Below are 24,670 nucleotides of genomic sequence, written 5' to 3' on the forward strand. Positions count from 1 at the left end.
AGTTGTTCTTGATGACTTACTTGCTCTAATCTTTAAATTCTCTTGACTTGAGTATTTATGTTCCTCATGTGCATTCTCATTTTGTTAGTGTCAGTAGTATACAAACTACTAAGTTTGGTGTCTTGCATGTATTGTTATTTGATTTTAGTTACATTTTGATTATTAAAAATCCAAAAATATTTTTAATTTGTGTCTTTTCAAGTGAATAATACAGGGAATTGAAGATTCAGAACATTCAGCAGAGGAATCACACAGAAAAAGCTGGGCGTTCAAAATGCCCAGTGAAGAAGGGCAAACTGGCGTTTAAATGCCAGCCAGGGTGCCTGGCTGGGCGTTTAACGCCCAAAAGGGTAGTAGTTTGGGCGTTTAACGCCAGGATGGCACAAGAGGGAAGATTTTGTTTTCAATTCAATTTTTTTTTTCAGGTTTTCAAAATTTTTCACAATCAAATCTTTCTCAAATCATATCTTTTCAATCAAATCTTTTTCAAAATCAATTTCTTTCCATTTTCAAGGATACTTGCTATCAATTGATGATTTGATTCAACATTTCAAGTATGTTGCCTTTTCTGTTGAGAAAGGTTTAATGTTTGAATCATATCTTTTCTTGTTAGCCAAGTTATTAATTTTTAAAATCAAATCTTTTTAAATGTTTTTCAAATCATATCTTCTCAATCACATTTTTTTTAAAACCAATCATATCTTCTTAACCACATCTTTTTCAAAATAGTTCTCAATCAAATCTTTTTGATTTCTAATTTCAAAATCTTTTTCAAAAATCACTTTACTTCTTTCTCAATCTTGGTTTTCGAAAATCAATTAAAGTTTTTCAAAATGTTTTTAAAATCATTTACTTAATTTTCGAAAATTTCTTCCCATCTTCTCACATCCTTCTATTTATGGACTAACACTATTCCTTAATGCACAATTCGAACTCCATCTTTCTTGATAAGTTCGAATTTTCTACCTCTTCCTTCTATTTTTCTTTTCATCTGACACCTCAAGGAATCTCTATAATGTGACATAGAGGATTCCATTTTTTCTTGTTCTCTTCTCTTTCATATGAGCAGGAGCAAAGACAAAAGCATTCTTGTTGAGGCTGATCCTGAACCTGAAAGGACCTTGAAGCGAAAGCTAAGGGAAGCTAAGGCACAATTCTCTGTAGAGGACCTAACAGAAATCTTCAAAGAAGAAGAACTCATGGCAGCCGAAAACAACAACAATGCCAACAATGCAAGGAAGGTGCTGGGTGACTTTACTGCACCTACTCCCGACTTCTATGGGAGAAGCATCTCTATCCCTGCCATTGGAGCAAACAACTTTGAGCTTAAGCCTCAATTAGTTTCACTAATGCAACAGAATTGCAAGTTCCATGGACTTCCATTGGAAGATCCTCATCAGTTTTTAGCTGAATTCTTGCAAATCTGTGACACTGTCAAGACTAATGGGGTTGACCCTGAAGTCTACAGACTTATGCTATTCCCTTTTGCTGTAAGAGACAGAGCTAGAATATGGTTGGACTCACAACCTAAAGAAAGCCTGAACTCTTGGGAAAAGCTAGTCAATGCCTTCTTGGCAAAGTTCTTTCCACCTCAAAAATTGAGTAAGCTTAGAGTAGAAGTCCAAACCTTCAGACAGAAGGAAGGAGAATCCCTCTATGAAGTTTGGGAAAGATACAAACAATTAATCAGAAAGTGTCCTTCTGACATGCTTTCTGAATGGAGCATCATAGGTATTTTCTATGATGGTCTGTCTGAACTGTCGAAGATGTCTTTGGATAGCTCTACTGGAGGATCTCTTCATCTGAAGAAGACGCCTACAGAAGCTCAAGAACTAATTGAAATGGTTGCAAATAACCAATTCATGTACACTTCTGAAAGGAATCCTGTGAACAATGGGACTAATCAGAAGAAAGGAGTTCTTGAGATTGATACTCTGAATACCATATTGGCTCAGAACAAAATATTGACTCAGCAAGTCAATATGATTTCTCAAAGTCTGTCTGGAATGCAAAAAGCACCAAGCAGTACTAAGGAAGCTTCATCTGAAGAAGAAGCTTATGATCCTGAGAACACTTCAATGGAAGAGGTGAATTACATAGGAGAACCCTATGGAAACACCTATAATCCTTCATGGAGAAATCATCCAAATCTCTCATGGAAGGATCAACAGAGACCTCAACAAGGTTTCAACAACAATACTGGTGGAAGAAACAGGTTTAGCAATGGCAAGCCTTTTCCATCATCTTCTCAGCAACAGACAGAGAGTTCTAAGCAGAACCACTCTGACTTAGCAACCATGGTCTCTGATCTAATCAAAACCACTCAAAGTTTCATGACTGAAACAAGGTCCTCCATTAGAAATTTGGAGGCACAAGTTGGTCAGCTTAGCAAGAAAATTACTGAGCTTCCTCCTAATACTCTTCCAAGCAATACAGAAGAAAATCCAAAAGGAGAGTGCAAGGCCATCAACATGGCCGAATTTGGAGAGGAGGGAGAGGCAGTGAACGCCACTGAGGAAGACCTCCATGGACGTCCACTGGCCTCCAATGAGTTCCCTAATGAGGAACCATGGGAATCTGAGGCTCCTACTGAGACCATAGAGATTCCATTGGATTTATTCCTGCCATTCATGAGCTCTGATGAGTATTCTTCCTCTGAAGAGGATGAGTATGTCACTGAAGAGCAAGTTGCTAAATACCTTAGAGCAGTCATGAAGCTAAATAACAAGTTATTTAGCAATGAGACTTGGGAGGATGAACCCCCTTGCTCACCAAAGAACTGGATGACTTGTCTAGGCAGAAACTGCCTCAAAAGAGACAGGATTTTGGGAAGTTTTCAATACCTTGTACCATAGGCACCATGACCTTCAAGAAGGCCTTGTGTGACCTAGGGTCAAGTGTAAACCTCATGCCTCTCTCTGTAATGGAGTTAGGGATCTTTGAGGTGCAAGCTGCAAAAATCTCACTAGAGATGGCAGACAACTCAAGAAAACAAGCTTATGGACTTGTAGAGGATGTTCTGGTAAAAGTTGAAGACCATTACATCCCTGCTGATTTCATAGTCCTAGAGACTGGGAAGTGCATGGATGAATCCATCATCCTTGGCAGACCCTTCCTAGCCACAGCAAAGGCTGTGATTGATGTTGATAGAGAAGAATTGATCATTCAAGTGAATGAAGAATCCTTTGTGTTCAAGGCTCAAGGATATCCCTCTGTCACCATGGAGAGGAAGCATGAAGAGCTTCTCTCAAAACAGAGTCAAACAGAGCCCCCACAGTCAAACTCTAAGTTTGGTGTTGGGAGGCCACAACCAACTTCTAAGTTTGGTGTTGAACCCCCACATTCAAACTCTAAGTTTGGTGTTGGGAGGTTCCAACATTGCTCTGAGCATCTGTGAGGCTCCATGAGAGCCCACTGTCAAGCTACTGACATTAAAGAAGCGCTTGTTGGGAGGCAACCCAATCTTATTATATTTTATCTATTTTTCTTTGTTATTTTATGTTTTCTATAGGTTGATGATCATGAGAAGTCACAAAATCAATTAAAAAAAGAAAAAACAGAATGAAAAATAGAAAGAAAAACAGCACACCCTAGAGGAAGATCTTGCTGGTGTTTAAACGCTAGTAAGGCTAGCAGATGGGCGTTTAACGCCCAGTCTGGCACCATTCTGGGCGTTTAACGCCAGAAAGGGACACCAGACTGGTGTTAAACGCCAGAAAAGGGCAAGAAGTTGGCGTTAAACGCCAGAAATGGGCACCAGCCCGGCGTTTAACGCCAGAATTGGCACGAAGAGCAATTTTGCTCGCCACTTGGTGCAGGGATGACTTTTCCTTGACACCTCAGGATCTGTGGACCCCACAGGATCCCTACCTACCCCACCACTCTCTCTCTTCTTCACCCATTCACCAATCACCTCAATACCTCTTCCCAAAAACCCTTCACCTATCAAATCCTATCTTTCTCCTCACCACTCACATCCATCCTTCATAAAACCCCACCTACCTCACCATTCAAATTCAAAACACTTTCCCTCTCAAACCCACCCTCCCATAACCGAACCCTACCCCTCTCTCCACTCCTATATAAACCCATCTTCACTCCTTCATTTTCACGCAACCTAAACACTACTTCTCCCCCTTTGGCCGAACCACAAAGCCATCTCTATCCCCTTCATTTCTTCTTCATCTACTCCCTTCTTTCTTCTTTTGCTCAAGGACGAGCAAACCTTTTAAGTTTGGTGTGGTAAAAGCATTGCTTTTTGTTTTTCCATAACCATTTATGGCATCCAAGGCCGGAGAAACCTCTAGAAAGAGGAAAGGGAAGGCAAAAGCTTCCACCTCCGAGTCATGGGAGATGGAGAGATTCATCTCAAGGGTGCATCAAGACCACTTCTATGAAGTTGTGGCCTTGAAGAAGGTGATCCCCGAGGTCCCTTTCAAACTCAAAAAGAGTGAATATCCGGAGATCCGACATGAGATCCGAAGAAGAGGTTGGGAAGTTCTTACCAACCCTATTCAACAAGTCGGAATCTTAATGGTTCAAGAGTTCTATGCCAATGCATGGATCACCAAGAACCATGATCAAAGTGTGAACCCGGACCCAAAGAATTGGCTTACTATGGTTCGGGGGAAATACTTGGATTTTAGTCCGAAAAATGTAAGGTTGGCATTCAACTTGCCCATGATGCAAGGAGATGAACATCCTTACACTAGAAGGGTCAACTTTGATCAAAGGTTGGACCAAGTCCTCACAGTCATTTGTGAAGAGGGCGCCCAATGGAAGAGTGATTCAAGAGGGAAGCCGGTTCAACTGAGAAGGCATGACCTCAAGCCTGTGGCTAGGGGATGGTTGGAGTTTATCCAACGCTCAATCATTCCCACTAGCAACCAGTCCGAGGTTACTATAGACCGGGCTATCATGATTCATAGCATCATGATTGGAGAAGAAATAGAAGTTCATGAGGTTATAGCTCAAGAACTTCATAAGGTGGCGGACAAGTCCTCTACCTTGGCAAGGTTAGCCTTTCCTCATCTCATTTGTCACCTCTGTTATTCAGTTGGAGTTGACATAGAAGGCGACATCCCCATTGATGAGGACAAGCCCATTACTAAGAAGAGGATGGAGCAAACAAGAGACCCCTCTCATCATCAAATCCCTGAGATGCCTCAAGGGATGCACTTTCCTCCACAAAACTATTGGGAGCAACTAAACACCTCCCTAGGAGAATTAAGTTCCAACATGGGACAACTAAGGGTGGAGCACCAAGAACACTCCATTCTCCTCCATGAAATTAGAGAAGATCAAAGAATCATGAGGGAGGAGCAACAAAGACAAGGAAGAGACATTGAGGAGCTCAAGTACTCCATAAGAGCTTCAAGAGGAAGAACAAGCCGCCATCACTAAGGTGGACCCGTTCTTTAATTTCCTTGTTCTTTATTTTTCTGTTTTTCGAAAATTATGCTTATGTTTAGCTATGCTTGTGTCTTGTGATCATTAGTGTCTTAGTGTCTATGCCTTAAAGTTATGAATGTCCTATGAATCCATCACCTCTCTTAAATGAAAAATGTTCTTAATTGAAAAAGAGAAGAATTGCATGAATTTTGAATTTTATAACAGTTTAATTATTTTGATGTGGTGGCAATATTTTTGTTTTCTGAATGTATGCTTAAACAGTGCATATGTCTTTTGAATTTGTGGTTCATGAATGTTGGCTCTTGAAAGAATGATGAAAAAGGAGACATGTTACTGAGGATCTGAAAAATCTTAAAAATGATTCTTGAAGCAAGAAAAAGCAGTGAATACAAAAAAAAAAAGAGAAGGCGAAAAACGAAAAAAAGAGGGAGAAAAGAAAACGAAAAAAAGAGAAAAAGAAAGAAATAAAGTTGTGATCCAAGGCAAAAAGAGTGTGCTTAAGAACCCTGGACACCTCTAATTGGGGACTCTAGCAAAGCTGAGTCACAATCTGAAAAGGTTCACCCAATTATGTGTCTGTGGCATGTATGTATCCGGTGGTAATACTGGAAGACAGAGTGCTTTGGGCCACGGCCAAGACTCAATAAGTAGCTGTGTTCAAGAATCATCATACTCAACTAGGAGAATCAATAACACTATCTGGATTCTGAGTTCCTAAAGAAGCCAATCATTCTGAATTTCAAAGGATAGAGTGAGATGCCAAAACTATTCAGAGGCAAAAAGCTAAAAGCCCCGCTCATCTAATTAATACTGATCTTCATAGATGTTTTTAGAATTCATTGTATATTCTCTTCTTTTTATCTTATTTGATTTTCAGTTACTTGGGGACAAGCAACAATTTAAGTTTGGTGTTGTGATGAGCGGATAATTTGTACGCTTTTTGGCATTGTTTTTAGTATGTTTTTAGTATGTTTTAGTTAGTTTTTTGTATATTTTTATTAGTTTTTAGTTAAAATTCACTTTTCTGGACTTTACTATGAGTTTGTGTGTTTTTCTGTGATTTCAGGTATTTTCTGGCTGAAATTGAGGGACTTGAGCAAAAATCTGATTCAGAGACTAAAAAGGACTGCAGATGTTGTTGGATTCTGACCTCCCTGCATTCGAAGTAGATTTTCTGGAGCTACAGAAGCCCAATTGGCGCGCTCTCAACATCGTTGGAAAGTAGACATCCTGGGCTTTCCAGCAATATATGATAGTTCATACTTTGCCCAAGATTTGATGGCCCAAACTGGCGTTCAAAGTCACCATCAGAATTCCCAGCGTTAAACGCCGGAACTGGCACAAGAATGGGAGTTAAACGCCCAAACTGGCATAAAAGCTGGCGTTTAACTCCAAGAGAAGTCTCTACACGAAAATGCTTCAATGCTCAGCCCAAGCACACACCAAGTGGGCCCGGAAGTGGATTTTTATGTCATCTTTGTAAACCTTAGGCTACTAGTTCTCTATAAATAGGACCTTTTACTATTGTATTATCATCTTGGTAGCTATCTTCGAGTTTTATGCTATCTTAGATCATGGGGCTGGCCTCACGACCATGCCTAGACCTTGTTCTTATGTATTTTCAACGGTGGAGTTTCTACACACCATAGATTAAGGTGTGGAGCTCTGCTGTACCTCGAGTATTAATGCAATTACTATTGTTCTTCTATTCAATTCCGCTTGTTCTTGTTCTAAGATATCACTTGTTCTTCAACTTGATGAATGTGATGATCCGTGACACTCATCATCATTCTCACCTATGAACGTGTGACTGTCAATCACCTCCGTTCTACCTTAGATTGGGTGGATATCTCTTGGATTCTTTAACTGAAATCTTCGTGGTATAAGCTAGGATTGATGACTGCATTCAAGAGAATCCGGAAGGTCTAAACCTTGTCTGTGGTATTCTGAGTAGGATTCAATGATTGAATGACTGTGACGAGCTTCAAATTCCTGAAGGCTGGGCGTTAGTGACAGACGCAAAAGAATCATTGGATTCTATTCCAACCTGATTGAGAACCGACAGATGAATAGCCGTGCCGTGACACGGTGTGTTGAACATTTTCACTGAGAGGATGGGAGGTAGCCACTGACAACGGTGAAACCCTACATACAGCTTGCCATGGAAAGGAGTAAGAAGGATTGGATGAAGACAGTAGGAAAGCAGAGAGACGGAAGGGACAAAGCATCTTCATATGCTTATCTGAAATTCCCACCAATGAATTACATAAGTATCTCTATCTTTATCTTTATGTTTTATTCATCATTCATAACCATTTGAGTTTGCCTGACTATGATTTACAAGGTGACCATAGCTTGATTCATACCAACAATCTCTGTGGGATCGACCCTTACTCGCGTAAGGTTTATTACTTGGACGACCCAGTACACTTGCTGGTTAGTTGTGCGAAGTTGTGTCTATGACATGGTATTGAACACCAAGTTTTTGGATTCATCACCGGGGATTATTTGAGTTGTGAAAAGAAGAGATCACAATTTCGTGCACCAGAGACTCATGCTGCCAAAAGGTACAAATTTCAGATCTAAAAATGTCATGAGATACAAAATAAATCTCTAAAAGTTGTTTAAATACTAAACTAGTAACCTAGGTTTACAAAAAAACAGTAAACTAAGATGGATAGTGCAGAAATCCACTTCTGGAGCCCACTTGGTGTGTGCTGGGGCTGAGACTTAAGCTTCTCACGTGCCTGGGCTATTTCTGGAGTTAAACGCCAGGTTGTAACCTGTTTCTGGTGTTGAACTTTAACTTGCAACCTGTTTCTGGCGCTGAACGCCAGACTGCAACATGGAACTGGCGTTGAACGCCAGTTTACGTCATCTATATTCGCGCAAAGTATGAACTATTATATATTTCTAGAAATCCCTGGATGTCTACTTTCCAACCCAATTGAGAGCGCGCCAATTGGACTCTGGTAGCTCCAAAAATCCATTCCGAGTGCAGAGAGGTCAGAATCCAACAGCATCAGTAGTCCTTTTTCAGCCTAAATCAGATTTTTGCTCAGCTTCTTCAATTTCAGCCAAAAAATACCTGAAACCACAGAAAAACACACAAACTCATAGTAAAGTCTAGAAATATGAATTTTGCCTAAAAACTAATAAAAATCTATTAAAAACTAACTAAAACATACTAAAATCTACATGAAATTACCCCCAAAAAGCGTATAAAATATCCGCTCATCAGTTGGCGGCCTATGCACTCTCACCTGGCGAAAGAGAAAGAGAGAGAGCCCAAGAAGAAAGAGGAGATCGGTGTAGAGAAGCCGAGGAGATATCACTCCTATACTCCTCTGAAAGTTTCCCTAGTCGACGTGTATAGGGAAATTTGCCATACCAAAAGGCTTCCACCCCTAGGCCTATCAAGAACAAAAAGGGGGAGTCGTGGCGACTACTGTGAATACCATAAGATGTATGGCCATCCTACAAATGACTGTTACAACCTCAAAAATGTGATACAAAAGCTGGCCAGAGAAGGTTAGCTCGACAGGTATCTCATAGAAAGGTCGGATAGTCATGGGAAAAAGAAGCGAGATGACAGTGATCGAAGAGACCCACCACCACAAACCCCAGAGAGACACATACACATGATCTCAGGGGGACTTGGAGGAGGAGGGCTTACCAAGTTATCTCGCAAGAGACATCTAAAGCGGGTCTACCAAGTCGGGAGCGAGACTCCCGATCTCCCAACCATCTCATTTACCAAAGAGGATGGGCAAGGGATCATTCCCAGGCATGACGATCCGATGGTGATAACCATGATCCTGGAAAATGCCCACCTCCATAGAACCTTGGTGGATAAAGGGAGCTCAACTGATATCCTCTTCAAGCCAGCATTCGACAAACTAGGGTTGGATGAAAGGGAGCTAAAAGTTTACCCGGATACCCTGTATGGACTAGGAGACATGCCAATAAAGCCACTAGGATTCATCCCCCTCCACACGACCTTTGGAAAGAGGGAAAATTCCAAAACTCTAAGCATCGACTTTATAGTCGTCGATGTTGGATCGGCGTATAATGCCTTAATTGGTAGGACCACCCTAAATCGGCTCGGGGCAGTGGTGTCAACCCTTCACATTTGCATGAAATTCCCAACACCTAAGGGAATAGCGACGGTGCGAGGAGACCAGAAATTGGCAAGAAAGTGCTACAATGAAAGCTTGAACCTCCGAGGAAAGGGCAAGAAAGTTCACACCATAGAGCTCGAGGGGTAAAAGCTAAAGAAGAGCTGCGGCCGCAACCGGGGAAAAAACTGAAGAGGTTCAAATCGGAGAAGAGGAAGGGAAAAATACCAACATAGGAGCCAGTCTAGATGGAGATTTAAAACAGAGGCTGATAAAGCTCCTACGAGATAATTCCGACCTCTTCGCCTGGAAAGCTTCCGACATGCCAGGGATAGACCCTCAACTCATGTCTCACAAGCTTTCAGTACACCCCGGATCACGACCCGTACAGCAGCCCATGCGTAAGCTCAGACCAGAACGAGCTCAAGTGGTGGAGGAGCAAGTACAAACCCTCTTAGAGGCTGACTTCATCAGAGAGGTCAAGTATCCAGCATGGCTGACATATGTAGTGCTGGTCAAAAAGCAAAACGGCAAGTGGAGGATGTGCGTCGATTACACTGACCTGAACAAGGCATGCCCCAAAGACCCATATCCACTTCCCAGTATCGATACTCTAGTAGACGCGAGCTCAGGGCATCAATACTTGTCGTTTATGGATGCCTACTCGGGATACAATCAAATCTCGATGTATAAACCAGATGAAGAAAAAATCTCATTTATCACACCCAGAGTGAACTACTGCTATATGGTCATGCCTGTTGGATTGAAAAATGCTGGGGCCAAATACCAAAGGTTGATGAATAAGGTGTTCACGCCCCACCTCGAAAACTTAGTGAAGGTCTACGTGGATGACATGCTAGTAAAAACCAAGGAGAAAACCGACCTCTTGACAGATCTCTCGCAAGTTTTCAACACCGTAAGGTTACAAGGGATGAAACTAAATTCCACAAAATGTACCTTCCCGGTGGAGGCTGGAAAATTTCTAGGGTTCATGCTAACACAAAGGGGGATCGAAGAAATCCCGACAAGTGCAAAGCTATTCAAGAAATGAAAAGCCCGACTTGCCTGAAAGAGGTTCAACAATTGAACGACCGACTTGCTGCCCTTTCCAGGTTTCTGGCAGGATCAGCACTAAGATCCCTTCCACTATTCTCTCTACTAAGAAAAGGATGCTAGTTCAAATGGACTCCGGAATGTGAATAAGCATTCCAGGAGTTCAAAAGGTTTTTGAGCCAACCTCCAATTCTGACTCGACCCATAGTCGGGGAAGAACTCGTCCTGTATCTGTCAGTAGCAGACAAAGATGTAGCATCAGCTCTAATATGGGAAGATGAGGTCGGGCAGCATCTTGTGTACTTCACCAGTAAATTTCTACAAGGCCCTGAACTAAAGTATCAAAAACTTGAAAAGTTTGCATACTCCTTAGTAGTAGCCTCACGACGGCTATGACCTTATTTTCAAGCACACACAATAAAGGTACGAACGAACCAGCCCATGAAGCAGATCCTTCAGAAGACGAACATTACGGGCATAATGGTTCAATGGGTAATAGAGCTCTCCGAGTTTGACCTAAAGTATGAAACTTGGACGGCTATAAAAGTCCAATGCCTCACCAACTTCATAGCAGAATACGCATGAGATCAAGAGGAAAAATCCACTACATAGGAGTCATATGTAGATGGATCTTCCAACAAGGTTGGAAGCGGTACAGGCATAATACTGGTCAGCGAAGGGGGAATGCAAATAGAAGTCTCCCTCAAGTTCGAGTTCCCAGCTTCCAACAATCAGGCAGAATATGAAGCCTTGATTGTAGGGTTAAAACTGGCAGAAGAAGTTGGTGCAACCAAAGTAATGATATTCAGCGACTCTCAGGTGGTGACTTCCCAAATAAACAGAGAGTATCAGGCTAAAGATCCCAATATGAAAAGGTACTTAGAAAAAACCTTGGAGCATCTTAGGTGCTTTGAAGAGGCCGAGATCAAGCATATAACTCGGGACCTCAACAGCAGGGCAGACGCCCTCTCCAAGCTTGCAAGTACCAAACCAGGAGGGAACAACAGAAGCCTAATCCAAGAAACTCTCCTAGAACCCTCTATGGTCAAAATACAGGCTGTTCAAGATGTCCTTGAAGTCACCGAGGATGAAGCCCTTAGTCGAATGCCTAAAATTCGACATACTCTCCAAAGAGAAAAGAGGCCAAAAAGATCCGGAAGGAAGCACAAAACTACACCCTGGTGAAAAATATCCTCTATAAAAGGGGAATATCAACACCACTACTAAAGTGCGTCCCGACCTCAAGGACAATCGAGGTGCTAAAGGAGGTTCACAATAGAATCTGCGGGAACCATCTTGGGGCTAGGTCATTAGCCAGAAAAATAATCTGAGTTGGGTTCTACTGGATGACCTTGCAAAAAGATTCCACAGAATTTGTGAAGAAGTGCCAACCGTGCCAAATGCATGCAAACTTCCATGTACCTCCCCCCGAGGAGCTCATTAGTATAACTTCCCCATATCCTTTCGCAAAATGGGGGTTGGAATTGCTAGAACCATTCCTCCAACCGCTGGGACAAGTAAAATATCTAATAGTGAGAGTGGATTATTTCACAAAGTGGATAGAAGCAGAACCATTGGCCACCATCACCGCTAAGAAAAGTCGAAGGTTCCTCTACAGAAATATTATCACCAGGTATGGAGTACCTCACTCCATCACTACCGATAATGGCACTCAGTTCACCGACACAACCTTCAAAAACCTGGTAGCCAGCATGAAGATCAAACATCAGTTTACATCGGTAGAACATCCACAAGCAAATGGACAAGCCGAAGCAGCAAACAAGGTCATACTGGCAGGGTTGAAGAAAAGGTTGCAGGACGCAAAGGGAGTCTGGGCCGAAGAGCTCTGATAAACCATTATTTTATGATTTATATTGTGTTTAACTGAGTGGTTTTATCAAGTCTTTACCCACTTATTCATATGATTAGCATGTATTTACAATTCCTTCCCAAAATTGTTCCATGGTTGAAAACCTACTTCCTAGAGATCTTTTTATTATGTATTTTGATTCTCCTTTATACCGTTCGATGCCGTGATCCGTGTGTTAAGTATTTCAGGCTTCATAGGGCAGGAATGACTTAGAGAATGGAGAGGAAGCTGCAAAAAGGGAAGGAGCACAAGAAATAAAGGAGACAACCAGCGAACAGCGACGCGCACGCATGGCTATTGCGTGCACACGATTTGGACAAAATCACAGCGACGCGTACGCGTGGATTGAAGTTCGCGCAAATGACGCAAGCGCGTGCCTGACGCGCACATGTGGAGAGGAAAATCGTCAAACGACGCATACGCATGACCGACGCGTACGCGTGACATGCACGATTTGTAGAAAATTCAGGAAACACTGGAGACGATTTTGGGCTGCGTTTTGACCCAGTTTTCGGCCCAGAAATACAGAATAAAGCCAGGAAACATGCAGAGACTCAATTCATACTGAGCATAAGCTGATAATTCATAATTTTAGGATTAGATGTAGTTTTTAGAGAGAGATGCTCTCTCTTCTCTCTTAGGATTTAGGATTAGGATTAGGATTTAGGATTTCTATTAGGATTAGGCTATGATTTCTTTATTCCAGGTTCAGTGTTCCTTTACTTTGGTTTCTCTTCTATTTTTATTTATTCTATTACTTGATTTATGAATTCTCATGTTTAATTTGATTTTCTATTTATTGCAATTTGAGGTATTTCATATTTATGATTTTAATTTAGTTGTTGATACTCTTAGATTTGGTTGAGTAATTAGTAACACTTAAGTTATCAAACTCAGCCGTTGATTGAAATTGGAATTCTTTGCTGATTAATTTGTACTCCAATAACTCTAGTCTTTCCATATGAGTTGACTAGGACTTGAGGATCAAATTAATTAGTCCACTTGACCTTCCTTTATTTAGTAAGGGTTAACTAAAGTGGGACTAGAATCTAATTCTCATCACACCTGATAAGGATAACTAGGATAGGACTTTAATTTCTCATACCTTGCCAAGAGCTTTATTAGTTATTAATTTAATTTCTTGCAATTTACTTTTCTTGTTCAACCTATTTAAAAACCCCAAAAAGATACTTTCTCCATAACCAATAATAAGAACACCTCTCTGCAATTCCTTGAGAAGACGACCCGAGGTTTGAATACTTCAGTTATCAATTTTATTAGGGGTTTGTCACTTGTGACAACCAAAACTTTTGCATGAAAGGATTCTCTGTTGGTTTAGAAACTATACCTACAACGCAATTATATTTTTAAATTTCTTTACCGATAGAAAATTTGATCGTCAAAATGGCGCCGTTGCCGGGAAATTGCAAACGTGTGCCTTATTATTGGTTATTATAAATATTTTCTTTTTGCTTGTTTATTTGTTTTTATTTTTTTTTAATTTTTATTAGCTACTATGGATTCTGACCCCTTTGGCTGTGAGCTTGGTTACAATCATGTTACAGGAAGAGGAGATTACAATGAAAGCTTGGGTCATGGATGGGACAATCAAAGATGGGAGGAGCCACAAGGATTTGATCAACCCTCTTGGCAATAACCACCTCCAAGGCACTATCAACAACCATTCTATGATACGTACCAAGATAATAGTTATGGTGGATCTCTTTGTGACAATCAACACCCACCACAAAATACCTATGAACCCCCTTCTCCATGTAATTTTGAACCACCATACTCACAAGCCCCTTACCACTTAACACCACCATATGACCCTAACCCATATCCACAATACCAACCACCATATGACCCATATGAACCACACATAAAACCACCCCAATCCCAAAACAGTTGCCCCCCTTCAACTTCCTATGACAATATGCTTCAAAATTATGCACAAGGACAAAAGACCATGGAAAGCACGCTTGTCAGTCTGACCTCTGCTATACACACTCTCATCTCCCAGATTGGACCATCGAATGCCTCCAACAATCAACCCTCAATTAATAGTGCACTTCCTTTTCAACCACATAATGATCTCTCCAGCCTATCACCACCCTCCATGGTAGAGCACCCACATTCATCAATCCAAGAGCAAGATGATCCCAGTAATGCTATTGACATGGAACAATAAAGAAGGAATCATCTTCACGAATCCATACTTCATAAGAAGCTAGAGGAGGCCCTGAGGGCAGCGGTAGGAGAGACCCTTGAAGATGAAAGAATCGTTGAAAGGAGTTGTCATAGAAAAGAAATCATCAAGGAGAAGTACAATTTTATACTTAAACAACTGGACAAAGCAGCAATTATTGAAAAGGAAAAAGTGGTTGCAAACTTAGGAGATGTTGAACCTCCATGGGAAGGTCAAGTCATAGAGCCTCCTTCCAAGGTGTTTGATGTTGATGTTGAGGAAGGTGTACAACCTCCAAGGCATATCATAGTTAAAGACTTGGAAGAGGTTGATCAAGAGATGGAGATTCAAGAAGAAGAGGCACAACCTCCCATGCCCTTAGTGAGCAATGAAGAAGAGATTGAATTGGAAGAAAGCTACCAAGAGGAAGAGGTTGATATTGAAGAAGCTTGCAAAGAGGTGGTAGTTGTCAAAGAAGAACACAAAGGAGTGGAACTTCCAAGTTCATTAGAAACACCTCTTCCAAGGCCATTATTGTCCAACACAACATTCAAGTGGGTAAAATACCTATCCTTAACCTTTACTTTCTCACTTGAATATGGGCTACTTGAGACGGATGGTCAGCTTAGAACTCTTTGTGGCTTTAAGAGTAAGAGGAAAATGGTTAGTGGTAGAAGTTGTCCTGCAAGATTCAATATGGTTGTATGCTCCCAGTTGAACTGCAAAGGTTGGTGCAGAGCTTGATTGAATGGGTCTAGGAAGCTATTTTGATGTCTTAGTGGGAATTCAGATTGCTTACCACCCAGATGGAATCATGATGATCAACTTGAAGACGGGTGTAGAATCAAGATTTGGGATCCAGAAATATATGAGGATCAATTTTGGAAGCTCAAAGCTTGTGAAGAACTCCATCAAAGCTTGAGGAATTTACTTGGTATTGATAGAGCTTATTGGAAGTCCAAGCATTGGTGGAAGTTTCAAGACGAGTTCAAGCACAAGCCGCCATGAAAAGGAGCTCACCAAATGTCCAACTTAAGGACTTTAACTAAAAGTGCTAGGTGGGAGACAACCCACCATGGTATGATCGTTCTTTTTCAGTTTAGTTATATTTTGTTTTGTTTTATTCTTAGTTTTATTTCATTCTATTTTTCTTAGTGTTCATTCATAATGTCTGCATTAGCATCTGCATTTTGCATTCTGCATACTGCATATTAAAAAAAAAGGAGGGATCGACGCGCACGTGTCATGTGTCTATGCGCCCTTGAACAGAGAGTTGCACGAGAGACGCGCGGGAGTGGTGCGTGGTGCACAAACCATGCCAAGCGTTCGCGTACCTAACGCGTATGCATCCCCTATGAAAAATTCAAACCACATGTACGCGCCATTGACGCGCACGCGTGACTATGTAAAATCGGCGTAAATGATGTTTGGCCAGAAAATTGTGTTGGTGTGGGGCTGGAACTGTGCTGGGAGCACAAGCCTCATCACGCGTACACGTCCCTGACGCGTGCGCGTCGCTTTTTCACAATGGCCATCCACCCGTACGCGTCCCCGACGCGTACGCGTCACTTGAACTTTATGCGATCCACGCAACGCGTGCTGTACGCGTACGTGTCGCATGCGACGCATGATTGAACCATCTCAGCGCCTGATTATCTTTCCCCCAATCCTAATTATTTTTCATTCCTACTTCTTTCATTCTTCTTTCTTTATTTTCTTCTCCCCCTCTACTCTTTTATCCTTTTAATTTGCTGCATTTATTTATGGTTTCATTATTTTGGTTTCTTTTCTTCTTTCTTTTTCATGCTTTCTTATATTGGTGTTAGAATTCTATTTTGGTCATACCTTATTAAACTTGAGCTTGTGGATTTTCTGAGAAGTGATTTGACAATTGCACTTAATTTTGGCACTCATATACATTTGGATTATATTATTTTCAGTCCTATTTTCACATCGCACACCAAGTGTTTGCGAAAAAGCTCCTATGGCATTTTGAATCATATTTTGTTTTACTCTTCTACTTTCATGCCTCTTTTTCACAACACTTGGATGCCATATGTATTTGGGATTATCATTCACGATTGTCATCATTACACATGCTCTTTATTTGGAACATCTGATACTTGATGCTTAAGCTATACTTCTCATGCCTATTCCTTGTATGCTTTTACCTTTTGCATCTATTTCATTATGAATTACCTTTTCGCTTTTATATGATATCTTACCTACATGTTGTAGCTACCATGTATTTAAGCTATTATCCTCTTTTTGGCATTTATTATCACTTAGAATCTCTTCGTCCCGGTTCTTTGATTCTCTATATTTAATATTCTTCCTTTTCTTTCTTCTTTAGACATGGGTACCCGAAAAGAAAAAGAGAAAGCCACTACCAAACCATCAGCAAGGAAAAGAACCAAGAGACCTCCAGCTAAGGCGCCTCCATCTACAAGTGTCAGTTGAAGCTACCCGTCCACTTGCACATCTTAGCATGCACCGAGGACGGTGCAATCTTTAAGTGTAGGAAGGTCGATACCGACTTCCGTGGGTTAGTTACTTCCTTCTCAACACCAATTTTTAATTTTCTTTGTTAAATTAGTTGTTGCATTTGCATGTTTGATTGCATGTTGCTTGATTTTGTGCATATTTTACCACTACTTGGTTGGAGTGATAAATTTTTTTCAAGACCCTTTTTATAGTATTTCACTAATTTAAATTAAAAACTTTTTGAAAAACTTGTTTGAAGAAATATTATTTTGGAACATGGTTTAGAGCTCGAACACACAAAATCAATGAGATTTTGAGCCTATTTGATTGGTTGCATTTTATCAACCAATATTTTATTTTTGGTGTGTTTTTCTCTCTAAAATTGTGACCTTTGTCTTGCTTAATTCTATATGTCCATTATTTGATGTATGCATACACTTACATGATTGAGGCCTTGTTTCACTGAGCTTACATACCCATATGGCCTTACCTTTCATTATCCTTTACAAACCAAAGTTGAGCCTATTTTACCCTTTTGTTCTTTATTTTAGTACATCATTAACTCTAAGCGAAAAACAATAATGTCCCTAATTTGAATCTTTGGTTAGCTTAGACTAGTGAGAGTGCTCACGAATTAAGTGTGGGGAAAAGTGGGTTTGGAAATGTTTGGTTTAAGAATTGGGTGTTGTATATCTTTATGAAAATGTGAAAGAAATGTTTAGGACATGTTCATGCATTCAATAATTTAATCATATGCATTAAGAAAAAAAAGAAAAAGAAAAAAATATATAAGAGAAAAAGAAAAGAAAAAGAGCAAACAATAAAAAGGGGACAAAATGCCCCAAAGTAAATGGTGAAAGCAATGCATTTGAGTTATACTCAAATTTGGATGCATGAATATGTGGAAAACATGGTTAATGGATAGTTAGGTTTTGTATTGTGATTACATGGATTGTCTTAAGTTAGGTGGGAAAAGTTTAAGTTAGTTAAGGATTCAAATTTTAGTCCAATTAACCAAATACAATCCTACATTGACCCTAACCCCATTACAACTCTCAAAAGACCTCTTGATTTGTATATTTTGTGCATTAAATTTTTGTTGATTGTTAGATGAAAAGCAAGCCTTAGAAAGCAAGGTTAGTAGAGAATTGAGAGATCTAACCTTAAACACCTGAGCGATTAGAGTTCATACACTTCTAGTGAGGGTTCGATGCTCGATTCCTTGTTCCCTGCTTTCATGAGCTATTTTCTTCTTGCAAGTTATTGGTACTTTATTTTGTGATTTGAATTAGTGAATCCAGTTCATATTCGTTCTTGAAGGATTTGTTTACTTTCAACCAAGTAGGTAGAAACATTTTGCATGTAGTTGCATTCACATAGATAGGTTGCATTTCATCAGTCTTGCTTTTCCCTACTCATTTGTTTTATCTCCTTAAGCTAAGCATGAGGACATGCTGATGTTTAAGTGTGGGGAGGTTGATAAACCATTATTTTATGATTTATATTGTGTTTAATAGAGTGGTTTTATCAAGTCTTTACCACTTATTCATATGATTAGCATGTATTTACAATTCCTTCCCAAAATTGGTCCATGGTTGAAAACTTGCTTCCTAGAGATCTTTTTATTGTGTATTTTAATTCTCCTTTATACCATTCGATGCCGTGATCTGTTTGTTAAGTGTTTCAGGCTTTATAGAGCAGGAATGGCTTAGAGAATGGAGAGGAAGCTGCAAAAAGGGAAGGAGCATCAGAAATAATGGAGACAACCAGTGAACAGCGACGCGCACGCATAGTTGACACGTGCACGCGATTTGGACAAAATCACAGCGACACGTATGCGTGCTTGACGCGTACGCGTGGATTGGAGTTCGCGCAAACGATGCGAGCGCGTGCCTGACGCGCACGTGTGGAGAGGAAAATCGTCAAACGATGAGTATGCATGACCGACGCATACGCGTTACATGCGCGATCTGTAGAAAATTTAGGAAACATTGGGGACGATTTTCGGCCGCGTTTTGACCCAGTTTTCGGCTCAGAAATACAGAATAAAGCCAGGGAACATGCAGAGACTCAATTCATACTGAGCATAAGCTGATAATTCATAATTTTAGGATTAGATGTAGTTTTTAGAGAGAGAGGCTCTCTCCTCTCTCTTAGGATTTAGGATTAGGATTAGGATTTAGGATTTCTATTAGGATTAGGCTATGATTTCTTCATTCCAGGTTCAATGTTCCTTTACTTTGGTTTCTCTTCTATTTTTATTTATTCTATTACTTGATTTATGAATTCTCATGTTTAATTTGATTTTCTATTTATTGCAATTTGAGATATTTCATATTTATAATTTTAATTTAGCTTTTTACACTCTTAGCTTTGGTTGAGTAATTAGTAACACTTGAGTTATCAAACTCAGCTGTTGATTGAAATTGGAATTCTTTGCTGATTAATTTATACTCCAATAACTCTAGTCTTTCCATAGGAGTTGACTAGGACTTGAGGATCAAATTAATTAGTCCGCTTGACTTTCCTTTATTTAGTAAGGGTTAACAAAAGTGGGAGCAGAATCCATTTCTCATCACACCTGATAAGGATAACTAGGATAGGACTTCAGTTTCTCATACCTTGCCATGAGCTTTATTAGTTATTAATTTAATTTCTTGTAATTTACTTTTCTTGTTCAACCTATTTAAAAACCGCAAAAAGATACTTTTTCCATAACCAATAATAAGAACACCTCCCTGCAATTCCTTGAGAAGACGACCCGATGTTTGAATACTTCAGTTATCAATTTTATTAGGGGTTTGTCACTTGTGACAACCAAAACTTTTGCACGAAAGGATTCTCTGTTGGTTTAGAAACTATACCTACAACGCGATTATATTTTTAAATTTCTTTACCGATAGAAAATCCGATCGTCAAGCTCCCACAAGTACTTTGGGCTTATCGGACTACACCTCAGTCTGCCATAGGAGAAACACCCTTCCGACTTGCTTACGGTGTAGAAGCCATGATACCAGTAGAAATCGGCGGGAAAAGCCCAAGGGTGAGCTTCTACGATGAAGTTGGAAACATACAAGGACACAAAGAAGAACTTGAGCTACTCTCCGAAGTTCGAGAACAAGCCTAAATTAGAGAGGCAGCATTGAAACAAAGGATGGCAAACAGATATAACAAAAAGGTCATTCGAAGAAGCTTCACCCCAGACAATTTAGTCTTGATCAGAAATGACACAGGAGTCAACAAGTCTGGGGAAGGAAAGCTTGCCACCAATTGAAAAGGACCATACAAAATTAAAGAGGTCTTAGGAAAAAGCTACTATAAAGTGACCGACTTAAAGGGCACTGAGCTACCTAGGTCGTGGCATGCTTGTAACATGAAAAGGTACTATAGTTAAAAGCGAACTCCACTCCCTGATGTACTCTTTTCCCAACTTCATGGTTTTTTCCCAAAGAAAGGGTTTTCCTGAAGTAAGGTTTTTCACGAGTCATCAAAGTGGGGACTAGGGGTAACAAAATTGTCAAAACCCTTAGTAGCAAAAAGGTACCACTGCAAATAAATAAAGATCTCTTCCTTAAAAATATCTCTTTATTCCTTCAAATGTTATTATTCTATGAAACGCACCGACTTAAGCTCGACAAAATGTGAAAATCCCATGAACTGCCCTAGATGGTTGTCAGGATAAAGCGACGAGGTACAAGTCGGTGTAAAGAGGGTATAAAAGTAGATCATGAAAGAACTCGGAACCTATTCGACTTACAAGTCGTAGAGTCCGAGAAGAATGAAATGCATCACAGAAATAACCTAAGTTATAGAAACTCAATAAGAAAACTGAGTACGAGGAATACTAAAAAGAGATAGGAAAATCCATCAAAAACCAAAGGCAGAAACTGTCCCCAAGTCTTTAAGAAAAGTTCAAGATAACTTAGAGAAAGGGCAGCTGGCCAAGGTAAAAGTTTTTTTGGGACAAAGGATTTTCCAAAATAAAGGAAAAAGATAAAAAAGGTTTTCTCAAAACCTAAACAGAAAGCATGCAGGCAAATGTAAACCTAAAAACTCTAATCCAAAAAAGGGTATTTTTAATTTTGTTTGCGGCCACAAAGGGCCAAGAAAAGTTAGGAAACAACTACCACAACAAAAACAATAAATACGAAAATTGTTTAAAAGTGGAGGACCCATAGGCCGGGCCCCCATATAGCCATCATAAAATTAGTTAGAAGATGGAAGGTCACCACCACCAAGAGAAAGATCATCACCAGAGCCAGGGAGAGCAGTTGGAGCACCATCAGGACCAGGGAGAGAAGTCGGGGCAGCACCAATGGAAGACGGGGCAAGTTGGTCGGAACCCTTCTCGGAAGCCTTCGAAGAACTCGGGACATCTCCTGGTCGGGGAAGGGATTCTATTATCCTTTGTCCCTGATTCTTCAACTCGGATTCGGACACAGGTTGGGGAGGAGAAATAATAGCCCCATTGACCACGATCTTATCAGGATCCAAGGGAGAGAAATCCAGGTCGGGAGCAATAACCCCGACCTGTTCCTTGAAGATCCTCCACGCCTCCTCGGCCCCTTCAGCGATAAAGTCCTCCAGCTCCACGTAGGCATTCCGAGCTCTCACCAAATCCTTCTTCACTTCCACAAGGTCCTCGAACAAACTCGTATAACTCCGCTCTGCCTTCTCCCTCAGACCCTCTGCCATGACACACTGGGCCTGCAACTTCCTCTCCCTCTCCCGAGATGATTCCTCTCCTCCTCCAACTCGGCGACCTCCTCCTTCAACCTCTTATCCCCTTCTTGATATAAAAGAATCTTCCTCTCTAGCTCCTCAACCCTCAGGGATGAACCCAAAGAGCTGAGGGGAGTCTTCTTAAAAATATCCAGAAGCTTAGTGCACACCCCTACTGCCCTAACACTCCCCTGAACCAGAAGATTAAGGTGGTTTCAAATGGAAGCATCATCCATACTTATACGAGTATGAGGATAGATATAATTCCAAACAAACTAAGGCGCATCAGACTTAGCCTCACCTTCAAAAGAAGAGCTAGACCCTGAAGTCTTGCGCTTCTTCGTCTCTGGCTCAGGGGAAGATCGAGGAGGAGGGGAAGGAAGAGAAGAGGTTGACAAGGATATGATAATAGGTCGGGACGGGGTCCCAGGTTGTAAGGAGGAGGAGGAGGGGGAGGAGGAGGAGGGCCAGCAGCCCTGGCACCGCCAACCCTGGCGCGGGACCTCACCTTGGCCTTATGGACTCTCTGGTAAGATTCTCTAGAATTCTTCTTTGCCATCTCTGCAAAAACCATTAGGTAATAAATTCAGTAAATAAGTCAGAGTAAAACAACTCGGGCGATCACCAGACTAAAAACGAACAAATAGGATGCTACCTAATTGGGCCTGGACAAAGGTCAGAGACCCCTGGAGGAATTTTTTCGTATCCAGATAAGGGGCTATCCCCAATACTTCTCGGAGGAACCCCACAACGACCACCTCCACCTCGTCCAAATCATCCAAGTTATATTTTTCACAAGGAAAGGCCTCTAGCCAGTACAGGGAAAAGCGGGGAGAAAAATTTTGGTCCAGAAAGAAAGGGTAATGACCCTCAAAAGATCGCACTTTAAAAAAGAAATTTTTGAAATCATGAAAATATTCGTCAAAAAGGGTGAAAACTCTCCGGCCTTGTATGGCCCGGAAAGACATCCATTGCTGTTTGTTATTTTTCCCACTAAAGGGCTTGGTCATGTGAAAGAGAAAGAAGAAAATTCTTAAAGAAGTAGAAAAATCTAGTGCATGGCTGATGAATTGATAAATTTTCAAAAAACTCCAAGTGTTAGGGTGAAGCTGGGTAGGGGCTATCCGGCAATGAGATAAAACGGCTATCTCAAAGTCGGAAAGAGGAAGAAGAATGCCCAAACGGGTGAAAAAACTCTCATACATAAAAATAAAATGGGGGTCTCCCTCAGAAGCTCTTCCTAAACAAATCCGGTCTTTCGGACCCGGGGCTATTAGTTCATATCTCGACTCATCCTTATCAGAAGCACAAATCCTATGATGCGTACGAAGATCGGTAATATAGTCAGTATCCACAAGGGGTTCTTCCCCAAGAACCGTAACATCTACCCATTGAGCGAGGGATTCTACAGAAGACATATTTTTCCTAAAAAGAAAAGGATCGCGAAACCTACAAAGGAGAAAGAAAAAAGGATCAAAAACAGGGTCTCTAAGGGGCCTGGGGGTTAGATCCTCAACAAAACAGAAACACTAAGCCTACAACACTCCTCTCAAAACAAAAAAACATGCAAATAAAAGCATTTGTAAAAGAGGATAAGAGAAAAAACTGACCTTTACTTTCGAAGGATCAAAGGCAGTTGATCAAAGAGAAAAGAAGCTTTCTTTCAGTGTAGAGTGCGTAAGTAAGTTTTCAGAAACGAAACAAGGGAAGAAGAGGAAAAGTATTTATAAGCACGTTAGGGGCATAAAAGTAAAACGACATAACCATTTAAGAGTTGCACCATTACCAACGTAACCGCGCCCGCGTATAAATGCTAAAACCTCTAAGAGACGCGATGTTTGATTAGACGCGACAGTTAAGGAAATTTAAATCACGTCGGCTCCTGAAAATCACGTCGGTTCTTCAGCAAGTCGGCTACAACCCCGAGATGCATACTCGAGCCAAACTCCTGAAAGGGCTTGGACTGGAGTAGGGGCACTGTTCATACCCTGGCCCAACACTAAGACCCAGGACCAAATAAGATAAAGAGGACCAATCCGAAGGTTGGCCTCCGCTCGCGATTAACTTCCATCGAAGAGGTCGGTTTCTATGCAAACTCCACTAAAAGGAAGTCGGGAGTCAGATTAGCTGGCAGATAACACTTATTCAAAATAAGTAACTGCCCCTAAAATCTCTCAACCCACTTCCAGGAGTCATACCTTAACCTTCCTAAGATAAAGGGATAGTTATCCTCCTTAAAAGGTAGAATCACTCCAAAGGTGGTCATGGGTTCACCGCTATAAGTACACTGACAACCCTCAGGTATCTCTAAGTTCCCATACTCTCAAAACTTACTTAGACCCTTGCTGACTTAGGCATCGGAGTGTCTTTGCAGGTACCACCCCCTTTTTCCCTCTAATACAAGTCGGACGAAGGTATCAAACACGGAGGAAATCCTGAAGGTCTTCTTCCCAAGATGATTGGGCCAACCACGCGAGTCCAGTCCATCAATCTCCGGTTACCCAATGTAACAAGTTCATTCAAGTCATTTAATTTACGCTGCGGTACTTCATCTCCTTCTCCTTTTTCTTCTCCTTCTCTTTTTTCTTCATCTTTTTTTATTATCATCATCGTCACTACTACCATACCATCACATCTATCTTCTCCTCTTCTTTCTCCTCCTTCTCCTGTTCCTTTTTTATTTGAATTTCTTTTATCTCCTCATTTCTTTTCTTCTTCCTCCTCCATCATCATTATCGTCATCACCAACAACACCAATATTTTACTAACATCTTTATTGATTCTAATTCTCAGTGGTGATCAAGGGAACCAAAAATATTATCA

The 24,670-nt window shown here is 40.8% G+C and overlaps 1 protein-coding gene across 1 annotated transcript; it reads left to right on the forward strand.

Annotated features, from left to right (window-relative positions):
- The first annotated feature begins 9,053 nt into the window (after window positions 1–9,053).
- Window positions 9,054–9,680, forward strand: LOC140176941 (uncharacterized). Its single transcript, XM_072208571.1, has one exon. It carries the CDS (start codon window positions 9,054–9,056, stop codon window positions 9,678–9,680), a length of 627 nt encoding a protein of 208 aa, XP_072064672.1.
- Window positions 9,681–24,670: the final 14,990 nt, after the last annotated feature.

The sequence above is a fragment of the Arachis hypogaea genome, chromosome 2 (assembly GCF_003086295.3).
Source record: "Arachis hypogaea cultivar Tifrunner chromosome 2, arahy.Tifrunner.gnm2.J5K5, whole genome shotgun sequence".
Taxonomy (NCBI): Eukaryota; Viridiplantae; Streptophyta; class Magnoliopsida; order Fabales; family Fabaceae; genus Arachis; species Arachis hypogaea.